A 12,516-nucleotide genomic window follows, 5' to 3' on the forward strand; every position below is an offset into this window, starting at 1 on the left:
CTCTCTCTCTCTTTCTCTCTCTGAAATATTTTTTAAAAATGTTAAGGCCTTTTCACTTAAAATGAGGGCGATAGCAAAACCAAGTAGATTTTCTCTGCTTTATATATACCATCTCTGCATTTTAGTAAGCATTTATTGTATACATTATATGTGCCAAGCACCATGATGGACACTGCTCTCAGGTCCTACCTTCAAGGAGTTTACATTCCTCAAGGGATATAAATAATGAATTTAGAAGCCTTAGAATTAAGGGTGGCTCAGCCGATGAAGCATCCAACTCTTGATCTCAGCTCAGGTCTTGATCTCAGGGTGATGAGGCTGATCCCTGCATTGGGCTCCACACTGGATATGGAGCCTACTTTAAAAAAAAAAAAAAAAATTTGGAATTCCAACTCCTTTTAAATACTTTCAGAATATTTCTTTCTAGTACAGATCATTGATATTTAAGGAACTTGTGTTTATAGAATTGTCTTGTGCTCTTTTAGGAAATTAATTCTGATCAGACTACCCAGGGCAACATCAGTAGTGACCGAGGAAAGAAGAGAACAGTAACTGCAGCTGGTGCAGAGAATATTCAACAAAAAACAGATGAGAAAGTAGATGAATCAGGACCACCTGCCCCTTCAAAACCCAGGAGAGGACGTCGACCGAAGTCTGAATCTCAGGGCAATGCAACCAAAAATGATGACATAAATAAACCTCTTGGCAAAGGAAGAAAGAGAGCTGCGGTCGGTCAGGAGAGCCCTGGGGGTCTGGAAGCAGGTAATGCCAAAGCACCCAAACTGCAAGACATAGCCAAAAAGGCAACACCAGCAGAGAGACAGATTGACTTACAAAGGTAATGTATACCACTGTTTCTGAACTTTGAATTTAGACATTTTATTTTATTCTTACTTAGTATGTGCCCACTACCCCCAAACACCTAGGCCCTTGGGAGTGAAAACTGTCCTTGGTTTTCCTGACTGCTTATAATGGCATTTGGTTTTATCTCATAACCTCCAGGACACCAATTTGAAGAGAGATCTCCTTTTTCCATTTGGTTAATTAAAAAAAAAATTTTTTTTAATGTTTATTCTTGAGAGAGAGCCTGTGTGTGGGAGAGACAGAGAGACAGGGAGACCGAGGATCCAGAGCAGGCTCCTTACTGACTAGAGAGAGTGAGCCCCACAAACTGTGATATTATGAGCTGAGCCGAAGTTGATACTTTTGTTTTTGTTTTTTAAATTTATTTATTTTGAGAGAGACAGGGACAATGTGAGTGGGGGAGGGGCAGAGAGAGGAATCCCAAGCAGGCTCTGTCCTGCTAGCACAGAGCTGGATGGTCCCACAAAATCATGAGATCGTGGCCTGGACCGAAACCAAGAGTCAGACACTTAACCACTGAGCCACCCCAGCACCCAGTGTGTTTTTGGGTTTTTTGTTTTTGTTTTTTTACTGTTTGTTTATTTTTAGAGAGTGTGAGCGGGGGCTGGGGAGTAAGAAGGACTGGCAGAAAGGGAAAGAGAGAGAATCCCAGGTAGGCTCCACATCCAGCCAGATGCAGGGCTCAGTCTCATCACCTAGAGATTATGACCTGAGCCAAAATCAAGAGTTGGGCACTTAACCGACTGAGCCACCCAGGTACCCCCCCCTTTGGTTAATTAGTAATTAGGATATCATGTTTTGATATTTCTTATTAGCAAGGACAATATTAAGCTTTGCTTGGTATCCTTCACATAACTACATGGGCTTTACTTAATATAAAGGGCTGCCTTTTGGGTAAGAAGGTCTCAGGATGGAGAAGACAGAAGTCATGACATACAAACAGGTATATCCTGCTCTTTAATTCCTCTTATTACAGTTAATTTTAATATAAGTCAACAACTTACCTTTTCTTTCACTCTCCACTGAAACAGCCTCCTAGCTGTTCATCTTTGCTCATTCTTGGGCTGGGACTTCAGCTTTTCTACCCTGTGATGGTGGTATTTCAGCTGGAGATCTAAAAGTTGGTCCTGTCGTATTTGGCATCCTGTTAGAACTTAGCCCTACCTCCCCTTTTTTCCTTGTATACTGGTACCTAACTCCCCGCCCCTTGAATTAGATGTGAGCATCTTAATTCCTTCTAGGAAAGAGACAGTTTTGATCATTTCAGGATATGCTACCATCCCGCTTGAGTATTTTTATAAAGTACCATATTGCCTGCAACATACGTGTTTACAAGTACATTGTTTAAATTCACGAAATTTGAGGTTTGGAGCTGTTAAATTTTCTTACATTTTAAGTGTCTCTAGATACCTTTTACAACAGCATGTCCTGGTAGCAGACCCAGGCCCAAACCTGATCGAAGTAATGAGTATTTCTTCTACTCATTTTTAGTTTTATGGACTAATAAATATAGTAGTGAAAGATACTGGGGACAGGTTTAGCATTTTCCTCCTCAGATCTGCATCTTTGACCTAGAACATCGTGTTTCTTAACCGCAGCATCTTCATTGTCACCAGTAAGGCAGGATAATAATACCTTCTTCAAAGGACTGTCCTAAGAATTAAATAGATTTTAATATGGAAACCAACTTGACAATAAACTATTTGTAAAAAAAAAAGAAAAAGAAAAAGAAAAAGAATTTAAAAAGGCTTGAATAGATTTTAAAAAAGAATTAAATAGATTAATATATATAAAGCACTTAGCAAAGTGCCTTTCATAGTGTGTAAATGCTCAGTAATTGTTGTAACCATTTTTAGTTAATTCTAGTTTCTCTATCCCTTACTATTCAGTCATATAAAAGTTGAACAGTTTTCTCCAAGACTGCCAGAATTTTCTGAAGGTTTTCTAAAATTCTATTCTAGCTCTTCTATAAGTATTGATCTTCACACACAGGCCACTTGAGACACCTGGCCTTACCTGTCATTAACCATCCGTTTGCCTTCTAACCAAAACATCCAGGTACACATTTAGTCCCTGAAAACACTGTCAGTAGGACCCAGACCTTGTCTCTGATTAGTGCATTGTAAAACCCATTGTTATACTTTTGCTGCACCATGTGCCCCAACATCATTAAACAAACCAACAAAAATGGCTTATTTGCCAGAAACTAGTCTTGATTAAAAAATAGTATTGAGCCTTATTCAAAATCTAAAAATGTCTTGAGTGATAAAGCACCTTAGAAGTCTCAAGTATGCTGGTTTAGGGGCGCCTGGGTGGCTTAGTCGGTTGGGCGTCCAACTTTCGCTTAGGTCATGATCTCGCGGTTTGTGGGTTCGAGCCCCGTGTCGGGCTCTGTGCTGACTGCCAGCTCAGAGCCTGGAGCCAATTTCAGAGTCTGTGTCTCCCTCTCTCTCTGACCCTCCCCTGCTCACGCTCTCTCTCTCTCCTAGAAAGAAGTAATTAAAAAAATATATACATTAAAAAAAAAAGTATGCTGGTTTAGTAGGTCACAGGGGTCATGTGTTAGCCAAAACACAGAGTTCTGTGATGATTTTATATTCTCAGTGAAGTTAGATGGTTAAATTAGATGTTCATGTTCATTGTACTGTTAACTCAGTACGGTAGATCAAATATTTTGCACACGTATCTTAGAAACTTCTGATTAGACCGTTCACACTAACTTAACAAAATATAGAGGTACATTTGGAAACATTCTCCCAAGCTTCCTTTTGTCTTTCCCCAAACCTAATACACAACTCTGGAATTAAGCTTGGAATCCTGATGTATTCTTCAGTGAAACCTCACAGAAACTATACTGCTCATGATACCCTCCTGCGTAGAATTCAGTGCCTTATAGGCCCATCAGCATTGCTCCTGGTACTTCTCATTTGTTCTTTTAACAAATACTTAACTAATAAGAGTGGTAAAGCAGCATCCTGGCTGTTGGCAATAGAAATGTCTCCAATATGGATAGGTTCTTGCCTCAAAGAACCTGTATTTTCTTAGCTTGTCAACTCCAGAAGAGAGCAGAAGACTTCGACATTCAGTCTGTTGACTGACACAGTAAAAGTGTAAGAGGGTTTTTTTTCGTATAGTTTACTACATAAAACAGAATGAAATTCCAACACGGGCTAAAATGTGGATGAACCTTGAGGACATTATGCTAAGTGAAAAAAGTCAGACCCCAAATAACAAATAACTGTATGATTCCATTTATATGAGGTACCTAGAGTCATCATATCGATAGAGACCGAAAGAGTGGTGGTTGCTGAGGAGGAGGAGGAAGGAGTAAGTGGGCATTAGTGTTCGGTGTGCAGAGTTTCATTTGGGGAAGATGAAAACACTCCAGAAATGAAAGGCTGTGATTGTACAACAGTGTGAATATGCTTAATGCCTCTGAACTGTGTACTTAAAAATGGTTAAAATGGCAAATATTAGGTCATAAAAATTTTACTACAATAAAAAAAATCACTATATAGGAATAATGATAGCTAACACTAATATAGTACTGATTATGAGGCAGGCTCATTTCTAAACTCTTTGTTAACCTTTCAGATCTTTAGAACATTTTTATGTGGTAAGTACTATCATCATCCCTAGCGTACAAGAGGAGGAAACCCAGGCATAGAGGCCCCATGCAGCTTTTGGGGTCTTTCCTTGTGTAAATAGTGGCGCCAGGGTTAAACTCATGCAGCGTCACTCCAGAGTTTGTAACTAACTACCATGCTATATTGTACTTTTAAGGTAAAATTAAGTCTTAATTCTAAGGCACTACGTATGCGTACAAAACTGGTATAACAGAGTGCTTTGAAAATACTTGCATATTGGAGTGCCTGGGTGGCTCAGTCGTCAGTTAAGTGTCCAACTCTTGATCTCAGCTCAGGTCATGATCCCAGGGTTGTGGGATGGAACCCCACATTGGGCTCTACACTCAGCGTGGGATTCTCTCTCTCTCTGTCCCTCTGGCCCTCTCCCCCCACCCCCAAATAAAAATAATTTTTAAAAAATTTGTGAGAACAGGGGCTTTACGGATGGCTCAGTTGGTTAAGCATCCAAATCTTGATCTCAGCTCCGGTCTTGATGTCGGTTGTGAGTTCAAGCCCCATGTTGGACTCCACGCTGGGCATAGAGCCTTAGACTTTTTTTTTTTAATCTGTGAGAACAGCCAGGAGAATACTGCGGACTCAGAGCTAGTACAAGGACACTTCCTGAAGGTGCAGCAGGTAGCTTGTAGAGGATTCTTTGATATCACATTATTAAATCTGTTTTGTATATTATAACAAATTAATAGTCTCTAAGAATCTTAATCACTTCTTGAAGCATTATCTTCATAAAATGTATATGTAGTGGAATATAAGTAAACAACTCCCTTAATCTTTCTTTCCCAAGTTTGGAATCATTGAGAAAGAGAGACACAGTTTTAATCCTAATATGGCTGATTAAAATGTGGAAATCACAGGCCAGATGGCTGGCTCCTAATGCCTTGCCTCTAAATTGAACAAACACAACCCAAGCCAACCAGAATGGCTCTTTTGGAGGCAAATCTAGAAGAGAAGCCCAGCACGCTCAGCTCCTCCCACCCTGCCCCTTACCTATCAGATGGGTTCTTCCTCTGAAGGAGGGGTTAGGTGAGAGAAAAAGCTCTTGCTTCCATCGATAAGAATGTCTTTCCTTACTAGAGCATTGGGAGCGGTGGGGATTCGACTCCTCTAATCTCTTAACAGAATTAACCTAAATCTTTCTCCTTGTTTTTTAGTATACTCAACTGTAAGTGTTCTCCCAGTTCAGAAGTCAGAACTTACTTCGCTGCTTATAAATTCATTTTGCCATAGTACCCGGTAACTTTTCTTCTGTAATGCCATTTTGAAATAACACTAATAACAAATTACAGTTATTTCACTTGTTTTTAATGTTTATTTTTGAGAGAAAGAGTGAGCACAAGCAGGAGAGAGGCAGAGAGAGAGGAAGAGACAGAATCCCAAGCAGGCTCGGCACTGTCAGTGCAGAGCCCAGCCCAGGGCTGGAACTCACAAACCGCGAGGTCATGACCTGAACTGAAGTGTGACACTTAACCGACTGAGCCACCCAGGCGCCCCATGCAGTTATTTCAAATAAATAGCTTTTATTGTTTTATTATTGTAAGCAAATCCGCCATTGGGTAACAGCACCTAATGACTGAAAATTAAAATGTCTTCATTGGTATTTTGTGTTTATATAGTTTATAGAAAGATTTCTTAAAACAAGTGTCAGGTGAAAAATGGGGAAAAAAAATACTGAGATTTTTAGATAATATAGAAGTGAAATAATTCTGGTTTATTTTCCTATTTACATCTTTTCTAACTTTGGTTTCTTCTACTCCCATCCCCAAGGTAAAAAGAAAACAACTCCTTTGCAAAGGGAGAAAATGAAGGCCAAACAGAAGCAGACTCCAGCTTCTGCAAAAACTTGGATTCAAAATGTCCCTGAACAGAAAATGAAGTTAACTTCAGAACACACTTTCTGCCTTGAAAACTGAAAGAAACTATTACTTCCTTTTCACATGACCACAAGTCCTTTGATGGAAATGTACAGCAGAAACTCTTGAGAGAGAGGCTAAAAGCAACTCTACCCTGCCCTCCCCTCAGACTTTTCTTAGGAGAAGTCAATAATTAAGCAAATTGCTTAACACTTGGTTCCAGTTCCTGCATATCTGGAGTTTAAAGGCATAATACACCATTAATAATTTCCATGCTGCAGTTTTTATTTTAAAGAAAGTAACAGGATGTCCTTACACTGACACTGAAAATTCATCAATTTTAGAGCCAGGAATTCCCATGTTACACAAGAAAAAAAAAAAAAATAGAAGTCTACTGAATTAATTTTTTAGAAGAAAAGAAGAGATCAGATTAAATATTTCTTTGTTTTTCCTTTTGGAAACTTTTATGTATAATTCTTTCTGCCTGCCTACTTTTCTGCAAAAATGAGATGTACAGATTTCAGTTCCCTGCTATGAAAAGTGATGTGGTGGCAATTTTATAAATGTTGCTTTCTGATTTTTATCAGAGTGAGAAAATAATTAAAATCATTATTGATTTCATATCACTTCATATTTTGATTTCCCCTCCATTTTAGTTTAATATAATTTGCAATAAATGTACATATTGTTGTTTGTTTCGTAAATCATATCACTTTAAAATGGTTTTTACTCCTGTGATTATGTTGGAATATTTGGAATTTTAAAGGAGTAAAGACTGCCCAGCATTTGGTTTTATAATGTTTGTCACCAGATTTTTATTATTGATGTAAAGAAAAAGTCAGTTTTTTAAAATAGTTGGACTTTGGCAGCTTTGTAAGGAAAGTTGGAGGTGTTCAGGATTGCTATCAATTTTCAGCATTGTGCTGTTGGGAAATAAGTATTTTGCTTTTGTCTGCCGGTCTGGGCTCAGTTTTTATGTTTATTTTTAGAAGACGACTGTTGCATCAATATATGTTTCTTGGCATATTGTTCAGCATAGGTAGTGTGTGCACTCTTTGTGTACACATCATCATATTTAAGTTTTTGCATAAAATAAATGCTTCTAGATGTCATATGGTAGTCTTTTAATCATTTTATCATATTGTGAGTTTCTTTTTATGTGAAAGGGCTAAAGTCATAAACATGTCACAGTCAACTCTCCATTATCTATATAAAATAGTGACTACGCCTCAGGTTTTGAATTTTGCAGTCATAACAACAATTTAAATCATAAACTTATAATAATGAAGGCAAGTATACTACAAGAGCTAATTCAGGAGGAACTTGAAATTTGTCCTTTTCACGTGCAGAGTTGTAGTTGCCCCCATTCTGTACTTTAGGCTCTTTCCCAGAACCCTGACTGAATGTGCTCACTTGGTTTCCTTGCACATTCCTAGTGAGGGTTAGAGGACATTAAATGACATTTGCATTAGAACTTGGTCTTTGATGGCCTCTGAGGGATGTACAACAGTGAAAGTGAACTGTGTCCAAAAAAAGAATGATTACGTTAAATGTGAAATTTGCTGGTAGTAAATGTCACTTATCTCCTTAGATAATCAAGAGTTGGCTGTATATTGACCCAGTAGAAGATGGGTCATTCTTTCAAATATGCATGTACACACATTTAGGTATCGGATGATGGTTAGGGAACAATGAATACAAGTGATAGAAAACAATATCTTTTAAAAGGGCAGGAAAAGCCCTCTCTTCCTTATTGCCTCTTCATAACCCTTTAGAAGGAAAGTATAAAATACTGCCTCCAACATGCTGAATATCTATGCATAAGCATCAGAGAAGTCCCTCAAGGAAACAGTGGACATACATATTTAGAAAGATTTTAAAGTGCTCTTAGCATCAGACAACTTGATTCTTAAGGCCACCAATCTTGTCACCAATAAAAAGCACACTGGTAGGGGACCTTCTTTCTCCTTTTGGTTACTCAGCATCACAGCCAACTAGATTATCTAGTTAATTCATATTTAACATAATGCAGCAGAACCATTTGCATCTGTTTGTTTGTGGCTGCTCAGATTTTTGCAGGAGAGGAGTTAGCTACAAGGATCTGGTCGGCAGGTGTATGTAAATGCCCCCCCCTCACCCCCCTCAATTTCGTAATGTTATGCAAGCAAGTGTCTGGCACTAAGGGAAGGGAGAGTAGGGTGGTAAGATTAAGATGCTGGGGAGGGACGTAAGGGACATTTGTCAGTTTTCCTTTGAAAAAGGAAAGAGCTAAATCCCTTAGGAATTTGATATTCACATCTCAGAGAAATACAACACAAAGTGCAGACTTATATTTGAGAATTAATGTTAACCCTTTGTGTCTAGTTTGAAGCTTCTTGTATTTGTCTAAAACTACAAGCCAGAATTTTGTATCTCCTTTGATAAAAAGTGTGTATAATGTAAAGTAGTTTTGCATATTCTTGTGCTGCACATGGGCTGGATTTTTAAAAAATTTTTTAAAGACTTGAAGCAGAACCTTGTAATTTGTGTAAATGATGAGTGTAAAATCCTACCATAAAATGCTAAAAATATGCATTGTTTCAAATAAAACCAAGAAATGCAGCATTATATAGTAGTGTGGAACCCTGAATATTCATGTACCCCCTGTTATGTCACAAGCTGATGATAAAATATCTTTGCACATTTTCTGTTTGGATTATGGAGTCTGCATATCCTTCTAAGAAATTGAATGTACTCATAATGAAATCAAATCAAAAAAATCCAACCTCCTGGCTACGTACTCTGATCTGACCTATAGTGTCTGAGGGAGAACATAATAGATGATAAATTCTGATAGACATTTGGAAAACTTCAGAAGTTGATTTTTAACCTGAGAACTTAAGAAGTGGCCTTTCCTTTATACTATGATACATCTATTTATTGCAGATTTTGGATATGCACATTTAGTTTAAGAACTACGTGATGGAGAAAAAGCAGATTACATGTATCTGGAATAAGATGCCTGGTTCTGTATTTTACTCTCAGTGGGATTATCATTCTACACCTTGATATTTGTATTGTCAAGACTTTTCTGTCTTCACCATTCATATGGATAAACTGTTCAGAGAAACCACTGGAGACAAGTCTCTAACAGTCTGACAACAAGCTTTGCATCCTGCCTAAATAATGCATTGCTCACAAGAAGTTAAAAGTTGGCTATAAACCAGCAACAGTGTAGAACAATGGACGTAAGTGTGCATAATCACACACCTCCTTAACCTGGAAATCAGACTTCTAATTTTTCACTTCCATATGAGTAATAAACCTTTATTTCATTTTGTGTCTTATTTGAAAGGCCAACAGGAACATGTACAAGGTCCCATTTCTAAGGAATCTGGGCCAGGCTGGTGATCGGGATTTCAATTTGGGGGTATTTCTCAAATAATAACATTTATCAATATTGTCAGCTTACAGCATTTTCCTCCCTCCTCTTCTCCAGGAAAGACCATGCATTCTGAATAAAATCCATTCCTTTTAGGAAACAGCACTATATCCATTCTCCTGGGAGAAGCTTGGAAAGCAATCAATGGGGTCATTTATACATGTAAGGAGCAAGGTCCAAGTCTGTAGAAGCCAATAAGAAAAAGGATAAGTGGTAGTGATTTTCCTCATTACAAGTATTTATTTACTCTGTACGGCCTAGGCACAATGCCAGGGGCAGACATTAAAAACACTAAGTTGGGGGCCTTAGAAGGACTAGCAGTATAAAGCAAATAGCACAACACAGGCAGATATGATTGTTTCAGGTCATTGTCTGGACTTCAGACCCCTGATAGATGCTGTAGAAGCAGAAAATCTACCTTTTCAATAGAAGTGCAATTCTAAGAAGTGTTAGGAGATGGAGGTTCCTAAAAAAGTGGACAGAGCAAACCCCTGCCTCAGGAAGAGCTGGACCTGATGCAGGAGGTGGCTCTCCAAGTTGAGAACCCCCTGGGCAGAGGTGATCTTAAGGGAGGGCAAACTCCCCCACTGGGGAAGGACCAGAAAGAAGCCTGCTACTTCAGCAGTGCAAACACTCCCTGAGCACTTCCCGTGCATGAATCAGTACTCCACCTGCAAACTCTGGAAGACCGGGTCCCAACCCCCAATCTTGCTCACCAACTATCCTGAATGCACTCCCTTCTCAAGCACAAATTTGAGTGTGCTGGCAATTCCTGTGCCTTCTTTGCACAAACTGTACACAAAGCTCTTTCCAAGAAGCAAATTCTGATGGAGACCCAAGCATGTCCCCCTGAAGCACCCCTTTTAGTTTTGATCTCGTTTTTTTAGAAGACTCACCCTAGTGGCCATACACCCTCTCCCTATCCCCAAAACGTCCCTAATACCATTTTCCTCAAACAGGTTTGGTAATTTTGCCATCTGATGTCACCTGGCTTACAATGGAGTATACCCTTCAAGAGAAAGGTCGGCCTCAAAACACAAGAGGACCCTGCCCTTTTGCAACCTACCTCAGGCTAAGAACTGAAAAGCAAAAGGCTGGTACTACTAGAACTACCTTAGTTGTAACCATTTTACAGAGGTTCTTTTAATTTTTTTAAATTATTTATTTTGAGACCACAAGTGAGGGAGGGGCAGAGAGAAAGAATCCAAGCAGGCTCCGCACTATCAGTGCAGAGCCAGACACAGGGCTCCAACTCATGAACCCGCGAGATCATGACCTGAGCCAAACCAGAAGTCAGATGCTTAACCAACTGTGCCACCAGGTGCCCCATTTTCAATGTCATATGTAGAATAGGCCCAGGAGGTAAGTGAGGGTTTGCATGTATTGACCATCTGGCATTGGCAACTTGGTCTGCCCATGGAATCTTACAATTATGAACAGCAGGGCCTGCCTCTTTTTAGAAACCATAGCTCATTGGGATCAAAACTAGACAGATCCCATTGTTTTCTGTCTCCATACATACAACTAAAATCTTTTACTGATCACAAGGCATCCACCATGCCCTGGGAGTCAAGCAGATCCCAGTCTCCAAAGCTGATTCAGAGGAAAACTGTTTAACAAGGATTTTGTAAACCAAATATTACATCATCTCTACTCGCTTGCTGATTGCACCTTTTCGTGACCATGACAACATAAATGGCAACAAAGTGTTTGCTGTCCAAACATCTGATCTTCACTGATGCATTTCTATCTTACTGATAATTTTGGCATTGTATTTCGAGGGTAACAACTACCTAAATATTACAGTCCGATGGAAGCATGAAGGAATTACAAATATCCCATAACAATGAGTGTAGACAGGAAGAAAGCCATTGTGCACACATGGCCTTCACTGCCATTTGGCTTTGAGGAGAATTGGGTTCTGAATGTGGGAAGGAAGAGATTAGAAGGATTTCTGCCTGAGTTCACTTCCATTTTAATATCCCTGCTTGTGATTAATATTTATCAGCAGTAATAGTTGAGCAAAGAGTCTCAGAAAGGACTGCCATTGCAACGAGAATCGTTGTCCCTTAGGAAAGCTGAATCATGAGAGAATGGATTGCTGAGAAGCAAAGAAAACGTTTGCTCTGTAAATTCAGGCAGGAACCCTAGAAGGCTTGGGTTGAGTACCTCACAACAGCAACAAGGTAACAACAAAGTAGTGATGGAAATGTGCCTTAAAGTAATACAGGGGGTGTGGGTCCTGGGTTGGCTCAGTCCATTAAGCATCGGACTCTTTAAATATTTTTTTAATGTCTATTTTTTTTTAATGTTTTATTTATTTCTAGGAGAGAGAGAGAGAGAGCTTGAGCAGGGGAGGGTCAGAGAGAGAGGGAGTCACAGACTGAAACAGGCTGGCAGTCAGCACAGAGCCCGACGCGGGGCTCGAACCCACGAACCGCGAGATCATGACCTAAGCCAAAAGTCGGACGCTTAACCGACTAAGCCACCCAGGCGCCCCTTAATGTCTATTTATTTTTAAGGGAGAGAGAGGAAGAGAGAGCACAAGTGGGGGAGAGGAAGAGAGAGAGGGAGACACAGAATCTGAAGCAGGCTCCAGGATCTGAGCTGTCCGCACAGAGCCAGACGCAGGGCTCAAACTCACAAACCATGAGATCATGACCTGAGCCGAAGTCGGACACTTAACCAAATGAGCAACCCAGGCCCCCCCGGCCTTGTACTCTTGATTATGGCTCAC

The 12,516-nt window shown here is 39.6% G+C and overlaps 1 protein-coding gene across 1 annotated transcript in view; it reads left to right on the plus strand.

Moving 5' to 3' along the window:
* Nucleotides 1-8,965, plus strand: part of PDS5A (PDS5 cohesin associated factor A) — a 138,366-nt gene extending 129,401 nt beyond the window's left edge. Inside the window, exons 31-32 of the mRNA XM_077758911.1 lie at nt 486-838; nt 6,273-8,965. Of these exons, the coding sequence (XP_077615037.1) occupies nt 486-838; nt 6,273-6,276 (357 nt within the window). The 3' untranslated portion in view covers nt 6,277-8,965. The remainder of the gene's footprint in view (nt 1-485; nt 839-6,272) is intronic.
* Nucleotides 8,966-12,516: the final 3,551 nt, after the last annotated feature.

This window comes from Crocuta crocuta, unplaced genomic scaffold (genome assembly GCF_008692635.1).
Source record: "Crocuta crocuta isolate KB4526 unplaced genomic scaffold, BGI_CrCroc_1.0 scaffold223, whole genome shotgun sequence".
Classification (NCBI taxonomy): domain Eukaryota; kingdom Metazoa; phylum Chordata; class Mammalia; order Carnivora; family Hyaenidae; genus Crocuta; species Crocuta crocuta.